This window comes from Syngnathus floridae, chromosome 5 (assembly GCF_059516105.1).
Source record: "Syngnathus floridae isolate MCC-2025c chromosome 5, RoL_Sflo_1.0, whole genome shotgun sequence".
NCBI lineage: Eukaryota > Metazoa > Chordata > Actinopteri > Syngnathiformes > Syngnathidae > Syngnathus > Syngnathus floridae.
In genome coordinates, this window is record NC_142417.1 from 1395356 (window position 1) to 1421441 (window position 26086).

Consider the following 26086-nt stretch of genomic DNA (forward strand, 5'->3'; position numbering starts at 1 on the left):
AGCTGAATGTTTGTGTTGCTATCAGTCTCAGGGTCTCATCAACACGAGTGTCTTTGTTCTTGTCGTGAGAGATCCACGACTTCATTGTGGTCATGCAAACTGACACTGCCCTGACCACTTGCTGCCAGGCTTATTTATATACTGCGGCTGAGAGGTAAGTTGGTGAGAGCAAATTGGCTTTGCACACACACAGACACACAGACAGACAGACCGATATCGCCGCTTTGATGTGAGAGCATCTGTGTTGCCTGTCAGAGGAGCCAAAAATTGGACTCAAATCAGAATACTGATCGTAGAATATTGACTGGGAAAAAAAACCAGAACTCTATTTGATCATAATTATCTTGGACGGACGGATTCACCCGCATTTCCGCCAAAGTCTGCCTTTTGTTTCTCAAGTTCCAAATGGAGTTTTTGTATGCTCAAATGTCAACATGACATAACTGTCCTTTTCAAATTTCATTTTAAATAATGCGTGTCCGCACTTAGATTAGAACAGAATAAATATTTCTATATTTATTTATTCATTTATTTATAATGTTGATTATATATAAATGTGATTTATTGGCAGCGCTGCAAGCAGATGCTTCAGATGGTGCTTGTGATTCAATTCCGAATCGCCTACAATTTAGCTGTCTCAATAATTACAGTTTCGTATTTGGACTAATTTCCTTCGTGTCTCGAAAGCGTGCATGCAACACAGACTGTTTCGATCACCGTTTGATTGTTGTTTGGTTTAAGTAGCTTGGCCTACGGAGGACCCAACTGATTTCTGTTCGGTTTGCCGTACATTTGGCAAAAAAACAATTCAATTTGGATGCAAATCCAAATAAATGAGTCATGAGCAATTTTTTTTCTATTTTTCCTGGAACAGCTGCACTTTAAATTCATCCATCCACTCATCCTCATTAGGACCGCGGGTGAACTGGAACCTATCCCAGGTGACAGAAGCGGGAAAACACCCTGGACTCGTAGCCAGCCAACTGCAACCACTCTTCTCACACCACAACACAAACTGTTAGCGTTTTATGTCTTTTACCTTAAAGACCAGTTGAGGAAGGACATCTGTGTTAAACATATCATGGGAGTAACCCCTGACGAAACAAAGTTACTTCTCCTAATCAAATATTAAAAATGGAATGAATGAAAGAAAGAATGGAAATAGGAATTGTTAATAATATCTGTAGTTTTTAAAAGTGAAGACAATTTGCAATTTTCGTCGACACACAATTTGTGGGCCGCATGAAATGATGTGACGGGCCGTATCTGGCCCCCGGGCCTTGAGTTTGATACCAATGCAATATCGGTTACTTTTGACCAAGCAGCTTTTAAGAGTGTAAATTATGGCTCAATAAGAGTTGGGGAACATTGCTCCACTGAGGTTGTCACGTGGAAGTGCCTGCTGTCCGTACAGGTCAACAAGCAGGTGAATGTCTCTCTTACTAGATCTGCTATGAGCCATGGGTTCTTATGCCCCTCCCACTCCTACTCCAGCAGAACAGAAGGTCTCCGTTGCGTACAACTTCCTGACTCATGTCTCTCCTCAGCAACGAGGTTGAGGCAGCCGTACATCATAAGCCAAATGTTTCCTCTGAGTGAGTGACAGACACACAATTCAAGTCCGAACACAAGCTCGACCTCTGCACGCTGAAAGCGTGTCCCCGATGCCACTTCCTTGACCTTTTCTCGCTCCGAATGACCCTCCTTGTCTGCCTTCTGCTTCCTTCCCAGCAAACCATAATGCATTCATCTGGCTCGAAACTTGTGCCGGTATTATCTGAGTGGGCTCAAAGCCGGCCCCAGGGGAACATGCAGATACTCGGCGTTGACAGAATACCACGAGAAAAAGGAGCGCTTGGGATTACCGAAGGCCACTGAGCTTGTTAGCGCAGCTAAATCACAAGAGCGCTTACATACTTTTCACAGCAGCTACGGAAGACTGAATATGGGCCAAAATATATGGCTTGGGTGATGGAAGGCCGTCAAACGGTGCTACAAATGCTATTAGAGAGATGGAGGAAGCACCGGGGAGTAGTTGCAAGTAATTAAACCGGAGCGTGGATGTCACCGCTACCTGTTTACGACTCTAAAGAGCAGCACTTTTGCGTGCCGCCCAGGCTTCTGGCCTTTCACTTATTACTGTCGATTAACAGAGAGAAATTCTGCCACATAGTCCCTGCTGTTTTATTTAGAGAAACAGACGCTCTCATGAAAATATTGTTTTTTTTTATCTTTATAACTGTCACATTTAAGTTGATTTTAGGATGAGAGGAGAAAAGGTCAATTTGGTTTTAGTTTACGATCCGTTCGTTTTGCAGTACAGCTGCTTCGTCGCCAATTGCGTGCATCTGTATTGATTCGGGTCGGTTCCTCAGGCCAGCCGGGTCAACGAAATTATGCGACATTATGCATGATCCTATTACTCAATAAGGAATTGATCTTCCCCCAAACATGTTTTTGTCTGTGAGTAATGGGGACCAAAACAAGTCTGGTCCGAGAAGAACAAGCATGTTCTGGGTGAGTAATTTTGATATAAAAGTCAATATATTTTTGTGCAGTGCATTCCCAGCCTTGAGGAGGTTTCCAGACAGAACATTTCCAAACTAATCCTACAGCAATTCAGAACTCATTTCAAAACTCCAAACCCAATTGCAAACCTTTTTTAATTGCTTTCTTCTTATTGCAATCTCTCAATTATGAGTTAGACTTTCAGAGCGAGGAGAAATAATGATGCATTCACGTGACATCACAACATGCAATTACAGCCTAGTACATTTAAATATCTGCCTACAAGACCTGAAAAAGACAGAGCAAACACACACACACACACTCACACACTCTATACGTGCAGTCATGGCAACAGTTCATTCCACTATAGGCAATCACAAACTGCCATGTAATTAAATATACAATTATTGCAATGCAGCTTGGTAATAAAGAATGACTGGTAAAGTCTCGAGACCACATAAAAGAAACTAATGTGAAAAAATGTTTTAGTACAATACATTTGGATGAGTCATGCACTGGGGAAACTATTAAAAAAAAGCTGCATTTTAGTGAAGTGACTGACTACTTTTAAAAACCTTTTTTCAAGATGAACCTGCCAACAAAAGGATGTTTTTTACTTTGGGTAGGCGTGGAGTTTAATTGTAGTATCGGTACTTGGTATCTGTATTAATGCCGCTCAAGAATTAAATACTCAGTGGTATCTGTCTTAAGAAAAAGTAGTATCAAAATGAAATCCATGCACATTCTGTTCAAAACAAAAACATCACAATGGAGGATAACTTTAGTTTCAATTCATCTCAATGGGATATGATAGTGTTTCATTTCAATTAATTTAGGCCACCGTCTACTGCTGCGACAATAGGCGCTCAGGATGATGTATTGCATATCAAATTGAATATGAGCATTGTGTATGAACGTACTTGAATTTATAAACGCTGCATTTATGATACGCCTTGAATCTCAGAAGCCCCATGCAGGAATTTTAAATGATATGGTCAATGTGTGTATAGTCACGCATTCGAAGAACTGTCACCGAGTCCCAAGCTGCAAATTAATAAGGCTCAACACGAGCCGGAATAATAGGGCTGTGCGTGAAATTGGCAGAGTCCAATGATAGAGGCAAGTCCCCCCCACAAAATGTACCAAGGCGGCAGAAACCCCCCCCAAAAAAAAAAAAAAACTTCTCATCCAGAAAATTCAACTAATTCCAAACTTGATATTCACCGTGAGACAGCAGCAAAACTTTGATACTCCTAATTGCAATGCAGGAGTACGTGTCGAGTTTGGGGGAGAAAGATTAGCGGTGAGAATTGAGGCGGCGAAACTGACGAAGAGGGGAAGACAGTTGAAAAGACAAGACAGATATGGGCAAAATGATGGACACACACAGAAGAAAGGATGTACTTGCACTTCAAATCATTTCCCGCCAAGGTTTTCTTCTGAGGTTTAAAAAAAAATAAAAAATACTGCTATTTTCATGGGTTTCATAATCAAGTGGCGAGGCACAGCCGGCCTGCCATCACCTCACCGTTGTCAACCACTCGTAAATGTCACAAACAACTACATCCTACACATACTAAATAACGGCTGATTTAAATGAGGGGGGAAAGTGTGGCTGTGGCATTTCTGCTCGATACCATTATACAATCATTAAAATGTCAACCCCCTCAAAAACAATTCTTCAAGTCGTGCACGTCCAGACATTAAATAAGGGTAGAAAGCATTTCAGTTGATGGAAAGTATGCTATGGAGAGGACAGTCAAATTAAAAAAAGCAGCTCATCTGTCTTGTTATTATAGAGCTGGCAGTAAAGCAACTTTGCACCACCACATTTTTGTTTTTGGGCTAATCGGCTTAAGCATACAGATACCAGTCAAGCAAAAATTAAATTGTTTCATGAGTAACAAAATAACTTGAAAATGTTGCGTACTTACAGTCACTGCTGTGAATCCCAGAGGACAGAAGAAACGTCAGAAGCAAATTAATCCAAACTTTAAGGAGCCTCGCACTGATCCAGGAAAAGAGACCACCGGAAAAAAAAGAAATCCATTTGGAAAAAAAAAGAAATCCATTTGGCAAAAAGAACATTTAGTGCCCCAACAAGAGGCACAAGTAGACTACAGCCCAAACAAGGAGCCAACCAGAAGTGACCCAAACATGGAAGTTTAAGTGACTCTGCCTAGTTACACAAACAGCATCAGCTGGGTAGGTCAGACAGGAAGTGCTTCAGCACATGAGGATGATTAAAAAAAAGTCCAAGAAGTTGAATAAAAAGGCAAATAAACTGAATTTTTAATTTGTATGATGCCCATCACTGTCACCCTTACTGAAACAAAATTATACACGAGGGAGATATAGATCAATATTTTTTTTACAATTCAAATTTCAGGTCTCATTTGCAAAGAAATTATTTTCAGTTTATAAATCTGGAACTCATTCTGCTCCACTGGACCAATGGTGTGTGCTAATTTCAATATCATGGCGACAAAAAAAAAAAGAGTGCAGCTCTGCTTACCTTTTGACTTTGAGTTAATATTTTATTTACCATGACATGTCCAGAAAGCAAATAAAAGGTGTTTGTGTGAATCCACCACTGGTTAATTGAACCAAAAAATTGATTGCATTTTACAGTACAAGAGGAAAAGTGCATGCTGGAGGAGGATTTAGTTGAGCCGTGTTTGGATGACGAGTGACGGAGCGGAGTGAGATGGGAATTCAGGGGAGGGGGGGGGGGGGGCTAAAAGATGCACTGTAAAGAGTGGGCGGGCAGAGAGAGCCAGAGCTACTTTATGGAGGAATGCGAGTGTTCAGTGGACGGACTGAGTGCACTAGCCTGCTAGTGACAGGAGGTGAGAGCCCGGGGCATAGAGGAAGACGCCATCATCATCATCCTCTGCGTTTTGGGAAAAAGCATTCCATCTTTGGGACTGGGAAGAGAGACTGAGCAGGTAAGTCGACACAAATATTTCAAGTTACTGTTGGATCTGGCAACTTTGAACTCAGCTTGTTTGCTTAAAAGCTAATGGGCTCATATACTGTGTTAAATTATTTTTTATTATTATTTTGGCTTGCATATATTTCAGTCGGATGTCCACACTGTGAAGGAGAAGTTTGCTTTGTGAAATTTGCCCATCACCAACATAGCCGTTACTGGACAAACCAGTTTTTAACGTGAAGGTGTTTCAGTGGTGACCCTAAATTGTCCATCTTTTCAACTACGTATATTCGTATAATTTTGTAACCAGAAAGGAACAAATGTACTTTGCACTGCTATTCAACTCCTTTTTTTTCAAACTATGTGGAATGAAGTGGCAGCCTATGTGAAAGACATGCATGTTATTGAGGTGTGACAAGACTGGTGGGCACGTCCAAGCATGTTCAACATTGCTGTGCATTGTCGTTGACAAAATATTGGGTGTGTCAGGTTTTTTTTTTTTTTGGGGAGGATGTATTGCACCTGGTCTATAAAGTAGAGAACACAACATAAGATTTTAAATACATGAGCAACGAAGAGAAAAATTGGTTCTTATGTTGTGTGTAATACCAAGGCCGACCTGTGGGAGGCAGCATGGTGCCTAGACTGATGGATAATACAAAAAAGAAGAAAATTTAAACGAACTAGAAGTTAGCTAGTGAGCTAATCAGCATCAGACAGTACGTCTCGGAAGTGTCGTTAGTTTCCATCATGGCGACGACCGAAGCCGGTTTGCCCCGGAGAGAGTCTCCCGAGCTATTTTGCCAGCTAGCTTAGCTATAGCATGAATCCGATACGTGCAATAACCAGCTCAGATTCTGCCACTGGCGCTGTTACGACCGACTGAGGATGACATTTCTTAAAATAACTGTCCCAAATCGAGCATCCCCCTCATGAGTGAAGCCGCTCAGTGACGTGTAGCCTCGCGCTCACTACTCTATGTATGTGACTTTCATTCTCCAACAATAGCATCTCCATTTCCAGAGACATACATCCAGACAGTTTGATTTGAGAAGGAGAGGCCCGAGGCCTTCACCCTTATAAAGAACGACTGAGCCCTACAAGCAACGTCAAATAGTTTTTATTTTGGAGAGCAGCACAGGTAGCGCCTGAGGCTGATATTTTTAGCAGTGTTCTACAAAATATAAATTCTTGACCCCCCCTCCTGAAAAGTGAGCTCATTGTACGTCCTTTTCCTCCCACATTACACCAACCACAGACACCCGGAGCGTGAGCAGATTAGGAGGTGGGAGGATGGTTATGCTCAAGAATGACAACCTTATCACTCTCTGCTCAGCTTGCAGGGTCAATGGGCCCCCGTGCCAGGAAAGGCCTCATTCTTTTCTACCTCGCTATGTACATATAATGCTTCAAACACACTGCGCCCTCTCTCTCTCTCCCTCTCTCCCTCTCTCTCTCTCTCCCTCTCTCTCTCTATTGCATGCTGATTTGGGAATTTTCTTTTAAAAGTGTAATTTGTACCACAGAGGGGCAATCATACAAGACAGCCGGAATTAAACAAGCCATTTAAGTTGGTTTAAAAAGGATAAGCTATGGGCAGCAATTTAAAAAGTGCATCGTACATCCACGCCTAAAAATCCACTTTGCTGTTTTTGCTCTAATAAAAGGCTGGGAGTTTAATATTTTATATTATAGAGAGACTAAGTTTTACAGAAGTTATAAAACTGCCTTTGGACAGGAGTTTAAAACTCATACAATCAAATGAGATCCAATACAAGAGCGGAATCATCATCAGAATTATTTTTCTTTTTTCAATATACATCAATATAAAAGCAGGTAAGCCAGCCGTTGTTTATCAGCGTTGCCTAGCAACTCTGCTTGCGAGGAGATGACATGGATGGATTTCTCACCATCGCTACCATTGCGATGACTGCAGGTATTGCGAGTGGCGCTTTCAGACAAACGCCGCAAGCATATTAACAGTGGAGCCCAGAGTTTGTTTAAAAAATCAAAACAAGCAATAGAAGAAGGAAACCAGCTCCCTGGGAGCTTATTTACCGGTTGAGTAGAAGCACCTTTGGCTAAAGCCAAATTGTGGCACGGATTTTATTTTCTGGACCTGGATCCCAATATGTCCTGGTAATGGGTGCACCACTGCTTTTTTTTTTTTTCAATTCCAATTATTTTACTGTCATACCGCGCATCATTCTAGCTCTAAATGCTCCCGTTTAAGCCCAATTAAAGACACATTTACCCCCTACACATTTGCAGCTTTATGCAAATGCCAGGATTGCGTAATTAGTATTTAACCAGCCACACTAGCCCAGTTGACTTCCTTGTCTATTAATATGTGGAGGCGCTTGATTGTTTGGTTGACCCGCTGTCTCATTTGACTGTGCAATCTCATTTCACCAGAGGGGGCCACGTCACCAAAAGCTGGTCGGCTATCAAAGAGGAGGCCAACAGTGAGCGCAGATGATGCGATAAGCATTTGATTTAAATGGAACAGCCATCCTCTGCATCTCAACTCCCTTCACAGACGAGACAATGTAGCAGTCATGGGTTCATTATGCAGCGCCATAAATCTCTCTCATAGGCACTCGGTGCACGTCTTTCGCTTTCAGTCCGAGCCTGGCGCTCCGTCTCGTCACTGCGGGGCCCGTAATGACTCTGTGCTAGTCTGCACTTCAGCAGCGCTGAAGCCAGCCCCCCCCATTCATGCTCAATCTCCTTTTACAATGCACTAAAAGGATTAGCCAATTAGACGCTATTTGCTGTCATTGTGAATGCTTGCGTGTGCGCGGTGAAAGGGAAAGATGGACGGCTGTCTGTACCACACACTTCATTCCCCTTTGATTTGCCACTGGAGGTCACATTCGTCATCACCGCAACTCAGCCAGCCACACAGCTCGTGACATCCATGCGTGTGCGTGCGTGCGACAAGCCACATTGGATGACAGAAAAAAATGATGGAGTATTACTTCTCAATAATTCAAGCCATCATTCTAAGATACCCCCCCTCCCCTCCCTCATCTTGGTCTTCGTCTTGCTCCTGCTTAATTTGTGAGTTTAATTTCCCTCGTGTCACGACTATGATAAGGGGAAGTGCCTGCTTCATTACACGGGAGTCATCATCAGTTACTTTGCGTGAAACACAGATTGATTCCGGTTATCTAATGTGTTGCATAACGCCGGCAACCTTTTGCAATCGAAGATCACGGCGGATGACCGCCATATCTCATGCACGCAGATGCATGTGGGCAATATCGAAACGCTGTTTAGAATTGGAGTCGGGATGTCTGCGAGAGTTAGTGCTGGTGTCGTGGTACTTTCTCTGACCGGGTTAAGTTTCCATTCTGTGACTGACTGGTGATTGCATTCTGTCATTTGACCCAAGTCAGTTGGGATAACCTCCCAGCTCCCAGGATGCAGATATATTTCCTCGAGAACATCCTCGGAAAAACAGGTCGATATATTTTATGTATAACTAGACTGGGATTAAACTGCAGACAAAAAAAAAAAACCCTAACATTGGTGGCAGTTGTAAAATCACAACTCAGCTAAACCTCAGCCGCCACAATGGCAAGTTAGTCCAGCTTAAGAAATCCGACTCAAAGAACAATACGACGGCCTGGAATGACCTAAAAAAACAGACACTGTGAACCAGATAGATTATACATGCATCTGTTCAAAATTAACATACAGACAGTGAGAATTAAAGCGGGGCCATCTGGCAGTGTGGAGGTACAGTGGAAAGTTTCGTGCTTATTGTGTGAGCCAGGCAGGTATAAATCTCGTAACGTGCTAGCACAATGCACTGGCTGCGCTAAAAACGATTGGCTATGCTCTATGTTGGTTGTCTATGTGTGTGTATGTGTGTGCGCAGAGGGGGGTGCATTGTGAGCTGGACTTGCTTTGTGTCAGGCGGGTCAGCGGGTGCTCAAAAGCCGAGTATGATCATACCCCCCTAAAACACACACCGAGCCCCCTGCTTGGACACAAAGAAGTGCAAACACTTTTGTGTCGATAAAAGAGGGACACGTGTATCGACTAGCATGGCTCGTCGTGTCTCCGAAGTGTTGATATCATGGAGACTGCTCAAAAAAGGGAAGTGAAACCGTCCTTACGGAGAAAGTGAAAAGGAGCATACATGCGAGTCGCCACCCGCACAATAATCTCTTTTTTTTTTTTTACAAGTCTTCAAAAAATGCTGATAAAGATTCATTATGTGGAAAAATCAGCTTGGCAACTGGGGGGGTCGAATTATATTTAGGGGGGGGGGGTGCCCCCGCAGCCCCCCCTCTAGCTCTGCCACTGCTGAAAAAAAAAATCACCACTTTTGCTTTTGTATCCTAACGAAAATGTAAAGATTTGTTTTTTAAGGATCAGGTTCAGTTAAGGGTGGATTTTTATTTGGAAAACATCCCAGCTATGAATGATAACGCATGATAAAATCTATATTGTGCAAGCTTTTACTGGTCGGATTTAATCAGGAAAAAATGAAAGTATCTCAAAAACCTGATATGCTAGACGTTTTGGGACACATAAAGCCATTTTTAATTAAAATGTACGATTGACCAATGCAATCAGAACTTTGCAAACTTTGATGGCAAGTGAGGGGAAAATTCTCAACATTTATGCATTCGCCGAGTTTATTGCACTTTATACTTTAAAGGCAGATTATTTTTATTCAACCTTTCTGGCTGTCGTCAGATGATACGTATAGTTGCGACATTCGCAGAAAACAGTGATACTGAGATAGTGTCTTTATTCTAAGAGACTAAAAATCCTACTCGTAAAAAAAATGTTCTTTCCAGATAACATGATGTCACCAAATGTTCTCCCTATTGATTTCCCCGCGTATGGCCATAACAATGAATCCGCAGATGTGTTGCAAAACTGCCAGATTTCTTCCCATTAAGGAGAAAATATAAGCCCGCTCGGCGACATCTACGGCCTGTTAGATTTACGCCTGATTTGTCCGCGCCGCTCCGAGGCCATCTAATACACTCAATTTTTTGTTTGTATGTTTTTTCGAGGGGGGGACACAACACCTCCTGCGAGACGTCCTCGGAAACACTCATTGAATATGCGAGGTGGTAAATCACACTAAAAAGTGAAGCTCTCCAGCTCCTTCTCCATTGTGAGGTGGAGTCCTTTATTTAACACTCAAATATGGTCCGGGGGCCCGTTTGGGGAGAATAGATCAACAGAAGTGCGCGGCACGCTTCGAAATACAAAGAAACAAGCCGCCTTTTTCTCTCCTTCAGCTTGTTTGCTCAGTGTGGGTGCAGGGCCGCTGGGATGGTGGGAGGGGAGCTTAGCACATACGAGGTCCATGCACAAGCAGGAGGTGTCTGGCTGATAGTAGGGAGGGGGCGAAGGGGGAATACCCAGGCAGATCTTTTGTGAAGGCCTCGAGTTAATCACTTGAGCGGCACACGTCGCTTCTGAGGGTGCGCATGTTGTACACTTACCCCCCGGGGAAGGGTGGGAGGGGGGTGTAAAGAGGGAGGTCCCAACACAAACACACACACATGCCATTTACATGTCAGTTATAATGCAAAGCTGACCCCACCCCTCAACTGCACATTATCAGACCCTCTTGGCCTAGTCGCATTTGAGTGTTCAAGAGCATACATGCACACACGCGCGTGTGTGTGTGTGTGTGTGTATGACAGGTCTCCGCGTGGAGGACCGGACCGATCACTCGAGCGAGGCCTGCTCCCAGATGGATGCTTAGTAAGTAAAAATGCTATTTGACTGTTTGATGTGAGTGAAAGCTGAAGCAACACAATAGCTTTCCTAAATTTCAAAGTTAACGTCATTATTTTGTTCTGTGCTTTGATTGATGGATTAGATGAAATTCTGGATGCTTTATTTTGGCAACAATCAGACTTTTGTTGTCTTTGAATGACTTTTGTGTCAAGGTTTCTCTGCCTTGTTTTTGTGACGCTGCCATTATCTTCCTCCCCATTGTCGTTCCTTGTGAGCCGGCGTCTGCTTATTGTTTTCTTCGGTGATGACAATTGATCAGCGCAGGCGCGGCTATTCATGCTTTTTCCCCTTGGAATCAAACAAAGACAGTCAAATGACACTGATGGCGGACCACGTATGAGATACACCTGCACTAAATCAATGTTTGGACTAAAATTCGGGCTGTTTTTGTGAGGGGAGAAAATATAGTTTCGATTGATGCTGTCAAAGTGGGATTCATTTAACAATAATATTTATTTATATTTATTTAGTTTCAGGACACCAAACAAAACTTAGGAGCAACAACAATAAAAGATAAATATAATATTTCTATAAATTTCATCCAATGTATATTTTATAAATATTATCAAAAATATGTAAAATATTAACATAAAGCTTTCATATAAATAGTAGGAGGTTGTTCTAGTATAGTTTCGCATTGCTACAATGATACCTTAATAATAAAATAATAAGTTATGTCAATATTTCTTAAATTCATTCATCTCCTTGAATTTAGATGCATCTACAGTGTACATTGTGTTTGAACAAATCCAGCCAAGCATCCAGTAATCCTAAATGACCCTTTTAAGTCAAAAGTGATGTGATTAAGTACACTTAAGTCCGAGCCTTTGTTGTTGTGGTCATTATAAAGTGGTGAGGAGTTGAGGACCAGCTGCTTCGGGGGTGCTTCTGAGCTTGATAGCCTCCACTCTCCACTGCGGGTCACATCATGTCACACTACATCTGGGGCCTCGTTTGCTTTTTTTTTTAGTGTGGGCGGACAGCATCGCTTGCGCTGCCGCCAAACAATAAACAATCCTATATTTTCCGGTAGACTGAACGCAAAGGTTTAATCAAATGTAGTCGGTCAATATCCTAATTTGTTGAAAAGTACAGCACAAAGGCCTTTTGAGTGCAATCCGACGGTTAAGTCATAAATCGAGACACACAAAGCCGGGCACGAAGCCAACACTGGCTTCTTTTTTTTTTCCCTCGCCGTGTTTACTTTGCAAATGCTCTCTCACCTGCTCCAGATGTCGCTTCTTCACCAAACGGGAAGCGACAAAGTTAAATAAACGGCGCTTCCCATCGGCGGGGGAATTTATGAGATGAAAAAATACTTGACAACTTTTATCTTGCTATGTTGCAGATGAACTTTTCTGGGGAGGGGTCATGAGTTGAGTCACTCGCCGGCGGGAACATGGGAAGCGTCAGCAGCCTCATCACCAACGACCAACTCAACAGTAAACACTGCAAGGCCTCAGAGATGAGGTTGAAAAATAGAACAAACCAGCCAAGACGCAATGGTGGTTGCAGCCTTGACGGCTTACTGAAGTGTAGCTTCACTCAGGCCTCCTCCTCCTCCCCCATCCGTTTCCCGAAAGGCATCTCGCACTCCCGGTCCGGACGTAGCGAGGACTTTTTTTACATCAAGGTGGGCTGGCGTGATTGTTGAATGATATTTTGTAAATAAATCAACACTGAGCGTGCTTCACATCAGGTGAGCCATAAACCGAGGCCGCCGCCGCACCACAGAGGGGGCCCGATGGAAGACTGCGGCCGGAACGGAGAGGAGAAATCCGACGAGCGACGGAAACTGACGCTCATGTCGGGGACTGATGGGGTAAGAACACAGTTAGTTCTCTATATTATTAATTGAAATTGAATTTCAAATACGGTATGTTTCAAATTATAATGGGTTTATATGTAGAAGCGGCTCACGTGGATTGTGGGATTGACAGGGAGTCATTTTGCCAATGGCTCTGACGTCCCGGTGTTCCATTATGCTCCGTTAATGAGTCATTTTTGAGTGCACTCAAAAAGAAAAAGAAAAAAAAAAATCCCCCCCCCACGTTTAAGATAGAGGTCTCACAGCAGGAATTGGACAGTTCTCACTTGTGAACCTCACCATCTTCATAATTACACCTTTCCAAATGAATAAGCTACAATGCCTTGATCTACTCGGGGAAGTGATTTGAGTGTGCTGAGAACAAGAAATGACCTTTTCTCAAAGCTTTCAGTGCCTCCGAGCACCCTAAGGCCAAAGTGTTGGGGCATAAGAAGCAGAAATGGGAGATAGATCAAGCTCCAATAGAGCTCGGTGGATAGGGAGGGAGATTTATTTTTTCAAATCAAAAAAGGCATCCCATATCCCAGTCATGTTGTTGCTGAGGAGGAATTGCTGAGCTCACAAGCGTTCCCTCTTTACCTCAGCATCCCATATTATTAACAACCCAGTAAAAGGCTATTCATCTTCCCCGTGGCAGCATATGAGGGTGGGCGGAGTGGGATATAGAATGGAGGGGGGGGGGGGGGGGGGGGGGGGGAGGAAGAAAGGAGGTACTGTATGCTACAGCTTGTGTCGTTCTTGGACATTACAGACAGAGACACCGTGGTGTTCCATTTCGTCACCATTCAACATGGATGGATGGATGGATGGATGATGGATGGATGGATGGATGGATGGATGGATGGATGGATGGATGGATGGATGGATGGATGGATGGATGGATGGATGGATGGATGGATGGATGGATGGATGGATGGATGGATGGATGGATGGATGGATGCATGCATGGATGGATGGATGGATGGATGGATGGATGGATGGATGGATGGATGGATGGATGGATGGATGGATGGATGGATGGATGGATGGATGGATGGATGGATGGATGGATGGATGGATGGATGGATGGATGGATGGATGGATGGATGGATGGATGGATGGATGGATGGATAGATGCATGGATGCATGGATGGATGGATGGATGGATGGATGGATGGATGGATGGACTGACGGACGGGTAGACAGATATTATGCCAGAATCTGAAAAAAAAAGTTAGTTGCTGACATTTTAGGCTCTGTGAGGCATGGGATGACTTGCGTTTATAAGGCTGTCAGCTAAAAGGAGTTCGTGGAAAAAAAAAAGATTGGGAGGCAGGCAGAGCATTTCTGACAACATGTCATTTCACTCTTGCAGACCACTGCTGAGAAGTCGCTGGTCCGATCCACTGCATACAAGCCTTTAATTCCCGGGACTGTGTCCTCCTCCACAGAGGCGCAGCGCAACAGCCTGGACCACATTCTCAGCCAATTGGACAAAGCAAAGAATGCAGACAGCCGACACAAGCGAGATACATCTTCTGGTCGATATCTAAACGACGTCAAAAATGTTCCGAGTTGAATGCCCTAAAAAAATGATTCCACCTTTGCTTTCAGGGAATCTGTCAGACTCTGGTCGCAACTCCATGTCAAGCCTGCCCACTCACAGCACTAGCGGTAGCCTAAGTGCTTCCACGGGCCCTGTCAGTCACAGCGATGGAAGCTCCACTCCGGCCAACTGCCTCCTCAAGGGAGCTCAGGCCAATTTGTCCCCCTGGGTGAACAGCGGTAGTCGAGACGGCGGCTATAAGACTAGTTTGAGCCCAGGGGGCTTGTCATCAAATGCTAACAGCGATGGCGGCTCCCCGCTATCTTCAGATAGGCCCAAACGTCTCTCTGAAACTATGGGAGGGAGTCGCTCCCCTCTCACGACCGATGCGTCACTGATTGAGACGTTGGAACAAAGACTCCTCGAGAGGGAAAATGAACTGCAAGACTTGCAGGTAAGTCGTTAGCTCGCATATCACCTCATTGAGCTCATGCGTGTCACTTTTTTGCACCACTTGTCCACCGTTTCCATTAAAGTCGATCTTTTGCATCCACCAACTGTCCTCATGGCTATGAACCTTCTCTGAGGTCCTCTCGCTTAACAACCTAGGTGTCATAAAACAAAACACTGATTTTGTATAATTGCTGTCTCCCATGACACAAACAGGTGAGCTATGAGGTGAAGGAAGCGCCCACCTGCAAGTTGTTCGAGGAAAGGCAAAAGTATTGCGCTGATGAGTCGCAAGAATTGAACCGCGGGTCTCCCACCACGACACAACACGCCTCGCAGATGGCTGGAAATAGCCAGCAAGCGCTGCAACTGCAGGTCAGCCAACTCCAGGTCAGACCACCTCGACCTCCTTGCCGATGAGTCATACAATGGAGGAAACGTTGATCATCACGGTTGGCGTCTTATGCAGGCAGAAAACGAGAGACTCAAGGAGGATCTCGTAAAGCTGAGCCGAGAAAGGGAGCTCGTCGAGCGAAGACTGAGAGCCTTCGAGGAGGAGAGCACGCAACTCGCTCCAACGCTTGAGGAAACTCAGTGGGAGGTGAGACGCGATTGTGAAGTCATCAGGTCATTAGTGGACCTTTTTTTTAAAGTCCCCGTAGCGTCCTGCAGAGAATAAAAGTGTTGTTATGAACAAATGCGAATAGGGCAATTTTCCTTCAAATTGCACAAAATTGATGGTAATTTTCTTTTCATTTTTAGTACCCCATTGTATAACTACCGCAACAGGGCAGCTGAGTCTGGTATCGACTCTTGTCGCGAGTACCGATACCATTCACTGGACATGCCAACAGCAATCGAGACGATGATAATAATTTTAAAACTGATATTAAACTTGATGATTTTTGTCATCATTAAAATTTGTTAGGGTTCTTAACAACAGTCCACCTATTGAAACAATGAGATTGTAGCATGAAAATGTCAAATGCTATTATATATGTGCTCAATGGGCAAAGATCATTTTCCCAGATCTTGTCAAAATAGGAAATATTCTATCCAGGGTAAAATCCATCCAATGTGTATCATGAAGAGACAAAATACCAGCAAGTAGTGAAGACCAAAGATATGTTTGGATCTCCAAAAGTGGAACATTTTCTGCTCAAATACTTGAACAGTCCCCAGTAGGGTACAAAACATGCAACAGAAGACACTGTGATCTTGGTGTCCCCGTGTAGGTGTGCCAGAAAGCGGGCGAGATCTCCCTTCTGAAGAAGCAGCTGCGAGACAGCCAGGAGGACGTCAGCCACAAGCTCAATGAAATAGTCAGCCTGAGGGCGCAGCTGAAGGAAATCACAGCGAAGGCTGAGATGCTCGAGAAGGAGAACAAAGACGGCGGTGACAGACTACGCTCCCGTACCATCGAAATGGAGGTTAGGTTCCTTTGGAATCACATTACACGCTCAGGTTCAACTTCAAAGACAAAATGTCAACTTATTACAATTTAAGATAAAGTGCTTTGTAAGAATGCCGAGTTGCTGTTGGGTAGGTGTTCAATTTATTCCATTTATTTTGGCACGTGAAAAAAATCCCAAACTACTAAAACCTAGGAATGAACATCTGCATCACCTGCCAAAATTTTGGTTAGTGTTTTCTGGGAAGTTGGAACAGATAAATTGCTTCTCCATTTATTTCAATGAGGATCGATGATTCAATATAAGAACATGATCACCAAATGTTTCATTGTCTGTTCTTACCCAAATTAGGTGTGTCAAAATGAACTCCAGCGCAAGAAGAATGAAGCCAACTTGTTGAGAGAAAAAGTAGGCCAACTGGAGAGAGACTTTGAGGGAAAGACCAAAGACCCCAAGCCCCATCAACGCACTTCGCAAAATGAACCTTGTGGCCAAGCCACAGAGCGAGTCACCACCGTCCACAATCAAAAAGAGGAGCCAGAAGGTAAAACCTCCACGGAACTCCAGAAAGAAGTGGAGAGACTAAAGCAGCAACTCAGCGAGGAGAAGACGGCTCACCAGAGACTAGCAACTAGCTTCGACCAAGAGAAGCGCACGTGGAACAAGGAGAAGGACAAGGTCATCAAGTACCAAAAGCAGCTCCAGATCAACTACCTGCAGGTGCATAAGAAGAACCAAGACCTGGAGCGACTCATGAAGGAGCTGACTGCTGAGTTGGAGGCCCGGGCTGAGCTGGGTTTGGATCTCAAGTACAGCTCAGGGTTACAGACCTACGATGACGTCATCGCCACTGAGATATAACGGCTTCCTTCCACTTGAACTTGACTGACTTCAAAAAACCTTCACAGCAGACACTGGATGTCATTGCCAATGCTAATTATTGTGATTGTAGCTTTGAACATTTCAGATCGCATTTTCTAGCTTTTGTGACATTTAGTGAAATGAATCGAAATACAAAATATCTCATTTTTGTGTTGTAAAATAATAATTTATTGAAGGTTAAAATCATTTTTTAATGCTTTTTTTGTACTCTGCAAGTTCTTTCATGATTAAAATGATGCTCAGTTTTCAGAATTTTATGAGAGGAACGCAAATTATTATGAACGTCGCTTCACACCAGCATGAAAACAAATCATGCGAAAACAAAAATAGGTGCTGTACTCTCCGAATATTGGATGACAATTGCATCAAAACATTTTCTTTGCAATATATACAATAAAATAACTTTAAATTCATTTTAGTAAAACAATCAAATGTTGTATATTGTGTTTTGTTCGACTTTTAATGCATTTTAATATTTTTTATTGTTTTAATGCAAATGAGTGCAATCCAATTCATTTAAGTTGAACTCCATCTTGAATATTTGAAGTTTCCTGATATGGAACAGCAGTAGAGCAGAATATATATCATACAAAATGTATGTGTGTGTAGGCAAGTATGTGTGGAAGGGAGAGATTAATGGGTTCCAACGGGAATAAAAAGAAATAAATTCTAGAGCTGTAGTGAAGAAGAAATTGAAAATGTGCTATCTCCCGCTGCATCTTCATTCTCTTCAACTTTTCCCTACACTGCACATTCAACTTTCTTCAACTTATTTGGTCGTATTCAATTTAGATTTTATATCTTAAAAAGAAAAAATTCCCAAGCATGTGTCTCACTCTGTTTCCCCTTTTTAGCAGCTGTTCCGTTTAATACGCAAAGGCAGACAATGTTTTTAGAATGTTACTCAAGATGGCAAATGATCCAACTGGGGCGATAGTGAAACGAGACAGCTGATATTCTTGGAAAAATAAAAACATATATATAAAACAATTGGAGGCAACAAAAGGATAAAACTCATCATGGTTTGTTTGCCAAACATTTGTCAGCTAATTCAAATGCATCTGTCAACCGACGTCGGCGCATTCAGAAAATCTGTTTATGCGGAAAAAAAAATTCGCCAAGTCCAAAAGTGGTTAGCAGTGATGCCATTTGCGTGCAACATAACAGCTACATACTGCTTTACCAAAAAACTGAAGAAACAAAAAAGGCGATCTCATTTTTTTGCCGATATTCCAACTTCCAGGCACTGCTTCATTTAATTACAACCCAAAATTGGAAGCTCCATTTAGAATGTATTTCACAGGGCAAACGCTAGCTTTTAATTGAATGCTACTAATGGATTCCAAGCAGCTCAAATCTTTTGTCATTCGCTCATTATAATTCCCTCCCTTTTTTTTAGATTTAAAGACTGTTTTCCTCTTGTCGAATCATCTCCTCGTCTAAATGAGCTGAAAATCAGACATGAAATCAAATTAAGGCCCACTGCCAGTATGAGGCTCTTTTGTTAATGGCGGATTACTCATAACTGATAAGGACATTCAAAGTCTGTTTAACAGAGCAGAGAGCGCCATGGCGTCTTCCTGACTACAAGACGTTGTCACATTAAGACTTTAGATGCACTCAACATTTGGACACCTACACCAGCCTGGAAGATTTTTTTGTCCCAATTAAAACTAATATATTCCGTACGGCACCATTCGTCTAAACATCAAATTCTGATGAATATCATACTCGTGGGCGTCCATTTTGTCACTTGCAGTCAACTGAAAATATCATCCAAACAATCTCCTGATCGGTGAAGAAAAACACTCCAAGATGTTTTTAATGAAGTCTAATTATATTACAATAACAAATCCATTCATCCATCCATTGTCTTCTTTTGTCCACCATGGTAGGATAATAAAGCTTTGTACGATAATGAATTGTGTTTCTAGCAGGCATCTGAGTGTCACCGCTCAGCTGTTAAGAAAGCCCGGAGAAGACACCGGCCGATAACCCAAGCCTGCCTGCCCTGCAGTGACATGATAATGGCACTCTCATATCCTGCTGTGATTCTTCTCATGGGCTGACAGTCAAGAACAAAAGGAGGGGCCTGAATTCATTAGCGTGGGGGACGGGCACTTTTGCAAACCATATTTACCGTGAAAATATTCAGATCTGGAAGGAGCGGTAAAGCGGAATCTTCTTACCTTAGGACCAAAGCCCTCCCGCTACCATAAATAAACCATACTGGTAAATAATGAATGAGTCAATAACCGTGTATCAGTTGCTATCTTGCCCTCATTACTCATTACACTCACACTCTCAAACGTGCTATATCGCCAACGCACCCCTGAGCAATTAGTTGCTCTTTAAATATCTGGGGGCTTGTTATTTAGCCTACTATTTTATACTTTTATTGGTTTATTCAAAGCGCCGCGCTAGAGCAGCGCCTGGGCAAATCCCCGAGCTCCACTGCAAGTCAGCAAAGTAATTGGGGAGGGAGTCCCAAAGGGTCCGTGCGCACCGCTCGACCTGATAAGATGACATGGCAGCGGAGGGAGAGAGATAGGGGCGAGTATCGTGTGGAGGATGGGAGAACGGAGCTTGGCGCTCTTTGGGGACTTACGGGTTGGCTGGGAAACCATCTGGATCCGGTTGCATCACCCGTGGTCCCTCTTTTCTTTAGGGATGTCAATATGGGTGCATGGGAGGGGGGCCTGTCCAGATGCCAATTCCAAGCTCCCCTCCCCTTCAGCTGAAAATTTGTTAATTAACCGTGTTTCTCCGAAAGAGAGAGGGAGAGTGAAAAAGAGATGCCCTTTGTATTTGTGCCATTCATCGGAAGCCAGCTCTTTTTCTGAAGCTTTGCCAAATTAGCAAGAACAGATGAAAACGCTATGAAAGGTCTCTTAAGTGAATCCATATCTTTAATTAGTTTGCGTTGAGCTAAATAGAATATGGATGAGCCACATTTATAAAAGTAGCAAGTAGGAAGTCACAATATCTCAACTGAAAATTCAAACCGAGGAGCTCTCGACTGTGAGGCAGAGCTGCTCACCGCTAATATACCGTGCCGTTCATATAATGAGAAAAAAACACATTTAAACATGACTTAGGAGGGTGTGCGCACTTGTGCAACCACGTTTTTTCAGCTGTTTCTTCTCACTTCTGATTTTTTTTTCCTCAACCATTCCAGTTGAACAAATTCAATATCACATTGACAGTGTAAAAAAACAATTATCTTGCCCTTTTTTATATATAATACAAACACTTGGCATTTGAACAAGTGGTGTGCAGACTTTCATATCCGGTGTATATTTCTTGTGACACCTCACTGGGTTTGAGTGATAAATGCGCGTGGCAACAATGACGCAAATAGCGCAAGTGTCATTTGTGCACAGCGATTCTGTGCACTGAAACAAAGTGATCGTATCCTGAGGTGATGATGAAACGAAGGTGAGTGGCAGTGGTTCCATTTAGCTGGAAAACAAAAGCAAGTAACGAAAACAAGTTAGGTTTTACCCCCCGAGTTCGTTCCATTAATTAAGTTTGACAATAGCATGTTGAACCTACTGAAATAGAATTTGTCTGAAGATGTCCCTCCGTGAGTTTCAATTCTGCAGGAAAATCAGTTAATTGGGATTTGTAAAGCAAGTGAATGACTAATACATGCATATTTTCATCATGCCTACCTTTCTCTGCCACAAACTCAAAGTGTGAGGCGTTTTGTGACGTGTTCTTTTCTACTTTTAGGTGCTTGACTGCAAAAACAAAGCGAGAGGGGAGAGTCAACAGCCCCGTCCAGATGATTTAATTAACTCATCACCAAATTTCACGTAAACGAAATGAACAATAGCTGCGTTTGAATTTAGAATACAGCCTTGGAGAACATCTAACAAAGCATGAGTCATCTGTTGGGCCTTGTCTGAGGGCATCATTATAGAAGAGAAGCCCATTTTTTAAACTCATTTTTAGGAACACCTGAAGCCTTGAAAAGAAGATAACTTTAGTTACATTGAGAGTTAACACTCACATTTAGATTCAACATTTAAAGTGCAATGATATTTGAATATAAGTATTTGATTTATATACGGGCTGACAAATAGTGTTGTAAATATGCAAAAAAAATGTGCTTCTTAAAAATTCACAAATTGTTTTCACACATTGAAGCCAAATCTGACAAAGGTCATTTTATGGTGTGCCTAAGCATATATATAATTCTCTAAATATGTTTTTGCATAAATGTATACTAATTGGTTATTTTCCGAGCTAAAATACAAAATAAAATGCATCTGTTTAAACTAATGAGATGCAATGCAGGGAGAAAAATACTTTACAAAGAAAGCAATGGTCACTTTTGAGCGAGACCGTCAGATATCAATTAATTTACAGCAATAAATAAAAACCAATTCCATTGATGATACATTGTTTTTTTTTTAAAACACCCACCGTTGTAGCTGTCCATGGTCACTGAAGAAACGTTTGTCATTTCAGCAAAACGAATGATGAATTCTTGAGGAAACATTCCCGTGGACATCCAAAATGTGTTGGTGTTTCTGGTTTAAAAAATACAAATAGCAAAAGTCAGGTAAGACTCGAAGTGGAGTCTACTCGAGCAGTTTACAGTGCTCTCAAAATAAAAACAAACAGGAGACCCTTACCCGTCAATAATATTTTCCGGCGGGTGGTTCTCATCGTTGGAAGCAGCTACAACAACTTTCGCTCCTAAAGAACGAAGAGACGACTCGATCATAGTAAAATTACGACAAAATACAGCCCCAAACGTGGTCTGATGTGCATGCAGAGCTTTGCTAGGACATCCAAACAACCGAGCGTTGCCACGCCAACCCTCAGCGTCGCATGATATATACGTCACCACGTGCGACTGACGTCACATGCTTGACGCGTGTAGCTCGTTAGCTGTTTAACTCCGAGCTGTGAATTTATCCAGTTTTTTTTATGGCGAATGGATGCCAGGGTGAGCTATTCGTGCGGGGCACGGGGCAGGTGAGTCACGGCGTTAAGTAATAAAATTATAATATTATAAACGACACATCGGGCAACGCAATGCTTTTGTATGATTGGCGCGAGCTAGCTTGGTAAGCTAACAAACCATCATGCTGTCGTCATTTAAATTGCGTACAAATCCAAAATCAAGATATGAGATACCCAGATTCAGCTCAAGTAATATTTTCTCTTTTCTAGAGTGATGACTCCGATATTTGGGATGACACCGCCTTGATAAAAGCCTATGATAAGGCTGTAGCGTCATTTAAGGTAACAAAAATGAACTTTTTTTTTTTTTCTTTACTTTTTGTGTCAGTGACTCACAGATATGCTGTTGTCGTGCTAGAGTGCCCTTAAAGGGGAAGACGAGCCGCAAGCTTCAGTCAAGATCCCACCGGGCAAGAAGCGCAAGAATAATAAAAACAAGAACAGTAGGAAAAGAACGAATGCATTGCCAGATAAAGAGGTGAGGGTGTATGCAAATTTCTTGTGTGTGGTTAAGAGAAAGTAAATGACATTTCCTTAATATATCATCATTTTGTCCCAGTGGCAAGTTGGCGATTCTTGCTGCGCTTACTGGTCAGAAGACAGTCAACTGTACTCGGCTACCATCTCCTCTGTCGACAAAGAGAGGGGCACATGCGTAGTTGTCTACACGAACTATGGCAATGAAGAAGAGCAGAACCTCGCAGACTTGCTTTCAGAGATCTCTGAGGATGACGAAGAACCCAAAACCACGGTAGCATATGGGATTTTTTAGCACCTCTATCTTGGGCACAAAAAGTTCTGAGCCTCACTACTTTGACACAATGAAAAAAGAAACCTTCACAGTCTTCCAGGCGCATCTGAGCTTCACACCTTTGCAGACTTTGATTGCCCAAGATAGAAAATGCTGCAATTAGTCCCAACTGCCGGGTGACGTGCCCTGCTCTTCAAAAATAGGGCAGTAAACATTGTATTTTCCTCTCAATTTAGACGCAGGAGGCAGAATCTTCCACAGAGAGTGACAGGTCAAATGAACCAAACCAGCACAAGCAGCAACATCCACACAGTAAAAGCCAAAAGGCCAACTTCCACAAGGTTCCTCCCCCTATGTGGGCTCCTGGATTCCCTCCTCCATGCCCGCCTCCCATGCCACCATTCAGACAGGTATTGCAATGTAAAGTTTGTGTACTCCATGTATGTGTGGGTGTTCTACCTAATAAAATGTTTACTAAATATGGTGACTTTTTTTTTTTTTACCTCTCCCAGGGTGGAAAAAGGCATGTCGGTAAACACGGGCAAGCACCTCCTCCCTGGCATCCCATGATGCAATTCGGCCCACCGGTGAGTTTCATGACAATTATGAGCACATACTCGTTGTGAATTAAGTCTAGTATTGAGCTTCTTGCGCTGCTCTCCCTTTGCATGCTTTCAGATGATCCCTCCTCCTCCTCCCATGAGTCCCGAAATGGGAGATGACGAGGCTATGGGCAGCATGCTCATCTCCTGGTACATGAGTGGATACCACACAGGCTACTATTTGGTATGGATTGTTTCTTGGAGAACAGCGTATCCTGTCTGTTCTAAATTTATTTTCTGCTGGGGATTTCATTTGATCAAATTGTACTTTTCTTTTTTTTTTTTTCCTAGGGTTTGAAACAAGGTCGCAACGAAGCTGCCAAATGGACCAAACCGCACCAGAAGTGAAAAACAAAAAGTGGCCGTTGTACTTGTTAGTGAATGCTCAACCAAGGGACGACAGTTTTGTATTCTCTGTAAATAGATTTAATAAAAGATACAAAAAGAACACTCAGCAACTGCCTCAATAATTGTCAGCGGAATTCAAAACCCACCACAGTCTGCCTTCCTAAAGATGACGAATTGTTCTCATTAGATGATACTGGTCTACTTCATGAAATGTCTGGTGACTTGCAAGCAGGTTAATTGACGTCAACTTGTAATGGCACGTGTTGGCCAGCAGAAGTCAGACTCGTCTAAAGGAGTCCGGCATGCAGAAGATGGGAGAGAAATTAATTCAAGATTCTTCTCACAATAAGTTTGTATCCATCCCTGAGCCTCCTCCCAATATTTATTTTTTCCCCATGCATTAAAGTTGAGCTACCTCTGATCCAGGAAAAAAAACAGCACTGCATCTGTCACTTTTACACCCTGGATCAAAAGCTATGCAGGAACATATGGCCCACATGATTACAGTGTGGAGACACATCAATGAATGCAATCCTGCAAACCCTCAGGACGTTAATGCTGGCAGGGAAGTGATTTACTAGAGAGAGAAATTGAAAATAGATGGGTAGAGGAAATATAGGATGTTACGTTTCTATATTATACATTTGGAAGATGAGTGGAATGAAAGCAAATGTCACGTCGACCTAATGGATTTCCGCTCGTCTTCGGTGCGATTTGTTATAATTTCACGTTTCCCTTGATCTGACGTCCTAAAAATGGTTCCTACTGTAAAAAGAGCCGTGAAAGCGCCGTAACTATTCCCTTTTTATATTTAGAATATAGACGACCGCATGATTGTAGACTCCGTAGCCACAGTCATTCCTCTGGGTCCTCAATGCTTTGGTTCACTGAAAAGAAAGCAAAATAAAAAAGCTATTTCTCATGCTGGTGAGATGACACTTGCTTACAGCACGTTTAGAATACATACAAGTGTGAGAAAGATGGGTGAAATTGTCTTTTGTGGAAATTTGGGAGTCTCCCTATATATGCTTGTCTCATTCCTTTTTTTTTTGTTTACCATGTGACCATCCTCCAGCTGCTCTGTCATTTTTTTTTCTTCCATGATCAGCAGTTCCTTTGTTGATGCCATCAGTGTTGACTAGCTGCCATGTTTGTTTTTGCTGCGAGTGGGCAAAAATACGAGAGGAGATGAAAACGGAGCAGTTCCCAGCAAAATTGAGGGATTTGCAAAAAAAAAAAAGAAGATGCAGATAAAAGCTAACCTATCTTTTCCTTCCAGATGGTTTTGAAATGTGCCATGACAAAGCACACACATAAGCACATTGCTTGTGTGAGGCTGAGCTGCCCAAAGGGCTTGCACGGAGCCCCCTCCCCGAAAGGCGGGTGGGCCAGCTTGAAGAAAGCAAACCTCAAGCCCCCGATATCTGTCTACCCCCTACTGACCACAGCGGCATGAGACCTGTAAACATAATCACGCGCAGTCTGGGAGCAACACACACATCTTCCAGTAAGATCACACTGCAGCATGAGATGCACCGCCTCGAGCTATTTACACAAGCACCAAACAACAAACATCCTGCTTAGAAATAACATATTCAGCATAGTGCTCCTTTTAACCACCAATATTACACAAGTCATCTGTACAAGTGATTTATCTTGGTTTATTAATAAAAGGGTGTGTAGACTTTTGATACGTACTGTAGACAAACTGTCAAAAATAAGCATAAAAAAATTATAATTATTAGGAATCACATTGATGAGGCCATGGGAAAGGAATTGAACTCATGATCCAAAGCATAGCACATCAATATTGCAAAAGACAGGCCGGGGATGGCACAGATGGAAGATTCTCCGTCGTGTATCTATGACTTGTTATTGTACCAGCAAAGGCACAATGTGGCCACCTTTTAACAGAATGGCCTAGAATCCTATTTTCGCCTGACGCAATAATTGCTTTTGATTCGGGAAAGCTGCAAAAAGGACAAATGTAGCTTGAGGAGCACTGACATGCCCCAGAAAGAACCTTGTGGTCCATCTTTGTAAATCTACATGTTTAGATAGATTTGATCTATTGTGAGATTGGTGAGCAC

At 42.7% G+C, this 26086-nt stretch overlaps 3 protein-coding genes and 1 long non-coding RNA gene across 7 annotated transcripts in view; 2 read left to right on the forward strand and 2 right to left on the reverse strand.

Annotated features, from left to right (window-relative positions):
* LOC148397350 (uncharacterized) overlaps nt 1–4721 on the reverse strand; it is an 80779-nt gene extending 76058 nt beyond the window's left edge. The window contains exon 1 of the long non-coding RNA XR_015858820.1: nt 4443–4721. This is a non-coding gene — a long non-coding RNA (uncharacterized LOC148397350). The remainder of the gene's footprint in view (nt 1–4442) is intronic.
* A 568-nt stretch (nt 4722–5289) lies between these two features.
* lzts1 (leucine zipper, putative tumor suppressor 1) lies at nt 5290–17570 on the forward strand. Of its 4 annotated transcripts, XM_088376553.1 has the most exons (10): nt 5290–5456; nt 11125–11185; nt 12570–12854; nt 12921–13043; nt 14404–14569; nt 14643–15028; nt 15241–15414; nt 15494–15625; nt 16260–16454; nt 16788–17570. In XM_088376553.1, exons 3-10 carry the CDS (start codon nt 12621–12623, stop codon nt 17295–17297), a joined length of 1920 nt encoding a protein of 639 aa, XP_088232679.1. In that variant the 5' UTR covers nt 5290–5456; nt 11125–11185; nt 12570–12620; the 3' UTR covers nt 17298–17570. The 4 variants fall into 4 exon arrangements, with proteins under 4 accessions (XP_088232679.1, XP_088232678.1, XP_088232680.1 ...); XM_088376552.1 differs by lacking the exon at nt 11125–11185; XM_088376554.1 differs by lacking the exon at nt 11125–11185 and having other exon boundaries at nt 15241–15399.
* Nucleotides 17571–20209: 2639 nt separating this feature from the next.
* Nucleotides 20210–22168, reverse strand: hspb11 (heat shock protein, alpha-crystallin-related, b11). The gene is made up of 5 exons (XM_088376557.1): nt 21962–22168; nt 21750–21856; nt 20993–21061; nt 20874–20917; nt 20210–20780 (listed from the first exon to the last, which is right to left on the reverse strand). Exons 1-5 carry the CDS (start codon nt 22051–22053, stop codon nt 20688–20690), a joined length of 405 nt encoding a protein of 134 aa, XP_088232683.1. The 5' UTR covers nt 22054–22168; the 3' UTR covers nt 20210–20687.
* Nucleotides 22153–24102, forward strand: smn1 (survival of motor neuron 1, telomeric). The gene is made up of 8 exons (XM_088376556.1): nt 22153–22307; nt 22506–22577; nt 22654–22773; nt 22855–23046; nt 23283–23456; nt 23559–23633; nt 23725–23832; nt 23940–24102. Exons 1-8 carry the CDS (start codon nt 22260–22262, stop codon nt 23994–23996), a joined length of 846 nt encoding a protein of 281 aa, XP_088232682.1. The 5' UTR covers nt 22153–22259; the 3' UTR covers nt 23997–24102.
* Nucleotides 24103–26086: the final 1984 nt, after the last annotated feature.